Here is a 2096-nt window from a genome sequence, read left to right as displayed (position 1 = left end):
TATTAGGATTCCTGTTTTAAAGGTTTTTTAAAAAGAGATCAATAAAGGAATGCATAATTCAGCAACTGATGCTTCTACTTTAGTCTCAATTAAACTCTTTGGCGTGGGATACCAATGTTACACATAAGGGGCTAGATCAAAAATTCAATTTTTGGCTCTTTGAATTTTCAATTAAAATTTATAAGAACTCAAGAAGTTTGAAACTTTAAAACAAGCTAAATGATAAAAAGATAGTTATTCATTGATGTGATCCTTTATCATAAACGATATATAATGAAGAATTCAACTATTTTTGTGTCTGCAAGTCAGGTGCTATCAAGCAAACTGCCACATATGGATTGATAATCTCTTTCACATTTTTAACTCAAAGACAAATAGGAAGATTCAGTAAATTTTAATTTTCCAAATGTTCTCAGAAAGAATGATCAGAAGCATCCTCCAGTTATAAGACACAGGTGGATAATCCATTTACCCCCAATGAACTACCTGTGTGTGCTGTGAGGTAGTAATGTGATCTTCCCTGGTGATAACACCCTCAACAGAGAAGCGTCCCCTCTTCACATGAAGAGTGTGAATAACAACAAGGGACAGAGAGTCACCTTTCATTACTTCACCAACTATTGGTGTCTTCATAGGATTTCAAATGCCTGGCTCCAATTTTACAACAATAACAATACCAATATTTATTCTGGAAGGGGATTTTACGTTCCAAGCAGCAGATATTAACAACTTCCGACACAATCTCTAGGAATTATTCCCAGTTCTGAACCGTGCTTTAGAAAACCATTTCCAGCAGTCTGTGCAAGATTTATTCCTATTCCATCATTGGTAATAATTGCACCTGTTGCTGCAGGAACTTTAAATTCTTCTGCTGCAAACTTTAAGACTGCTGTAAAAGGTGTACTTTCAGGAACACTGAGTACTTTGTACGGCAGCTGCGGGTCCGACGTCAGTGTGATCTTAAAGGAAACCTTCGACATGGTGCAGCCGGTCTGGACAGAAACCCCACGCTAATCTAGGCATTTATTTTGTGATCATTTTATCTTGAAGCATATACCAGAGAGTTTCCTTAAGAGACAATGTTCCACTGAGAGAGAGAGAGACAGAGAGAGACAGAGAGAGAGTTGGGGGTGTCAGAAGTGGGGGAAGGGGGAGGGTTTTGGCCAAGGGCAGGGGAAGAGGCATTTGGTTATACCTGGCTTTATAATTTGGGGGGCTAAAATGACTGAGGACATGCCTTATGGCTTAGCTGATCACTCTGGTGCTTGATTATTCTCTCATATGTGTATTGAAATGAAACCAAAAGTAAATCCTAAGCAAAATTCTTGGCCCTGCCTAGGTGTATACCAGGTCTGGCTCTGTACTGACAGGGGTGGCCTCCTACTGATGCATGTGTCCTTGTCTGGTTTCTCAGTATCCTTGAATTAAGCTGACTACAAAAGTCTACGACATTTGATATACAGAATGGCTGCCCTCAAGGTACATCTAGTAAAATTTAGAACTTACTGCCATTTAAGACTATTAAAGACTTGATTAAGAGGAATCATATTCATGAAAGGACAGCCTGATGAATGTTGATTCATTCATTTATAAGCTATCCTGGATTAGTCAAGGCAGCAAAGAGCTATATATCACTATCACAACCTTCACACTTGGCTACCTAAACCTATTCACTTTCACACCATATTGGCTATTGGCCAATATCAAGAGGCATATAAAACATCCCTATGAAAGTCTGTGCTAAAAGGAATCATGAGGCTGCTGTTCACTGTGTTCCAAAGTGCCTTCTTTGAGGACACTCCATAGGGACATCTTTCTGGTCTCAGCACAGTGATAGTTGGGTTCCTCTGAGCACTAGTCTGGCCCAGGTATTTCCTGTCAGTAAGTACAAATAAAATCATGATTTTATTAAGACCCTAAATCATCATTCCCCAAGTCCTTTACAATCAGGAAGTCCAGTTTCCCTCCACAGACATTTCTGGAATTACCCAAGGATATTAACATGCATGTTATGCCTCCCTAAGCCCAGTGGTATGCTGGTAAATGTTTAACAACCAGCTTCCTGGTGGAAAAAGCTGATAGACTTGTAACATGTG

The 2096-nt window shown here is 39.4% G+C and overlaps 1 protein-coding gene across 1 annotated transcript; it reads right to left on the bottom strand.

Annotated features, from left to right (window-relative positions):
• Positions 1 to 614: 614 nt before the first annotated feature.
• Positions 615 to 1008, bottom strand: LOC118905690 (ubiquitin-fold modifier 1-like). Its single transcript, XM_036872408.1, has one exon. The coding sequence runs from the start codon at positions 978 to 980 to the stop codon at positions 723 to 725; it is 258 nt and encodes an 85-aa protein (XP_036728303.1). The 5' UTR covers positions 981 to 1008; the 3' UTR covers positions 615 to 722.
• Between the last annotated feature and the right edge of the window lie 1088 nt (positions 1009 to 2096).

The sequence above is a fragment of the Balaenoptera musculus genome, chromosome 13 (assembly GCF_009873245.2).
Source record: "Balaenoptera musculus isolate JJ_BM4_2016_0621 chromosome 13, mBalMus1.pri.v3, whole genome shotgun sequence".
Lineage (NCBI taxonomy): Eukaryota > Metazoa > Chordata > Mammalia > Artiodactyla > Balaenopteridae > Balaenoptera > Balaenoptera musculus.
Note: the sequence above shows the minus strand (reverse complement) of the source record. Positions and strands in the feature narration are given on the sequence as shown.

Bases quoted from the DNA above. Each gene is read 5' to 3' on its own strand.
- LOC118905690 (XM_036872408.1), bottom strand. From the start codon at position 980: ATGTCGAAGGTTTCCTTTAAGATCACACTGACGTCGGACCCGCAGCTG.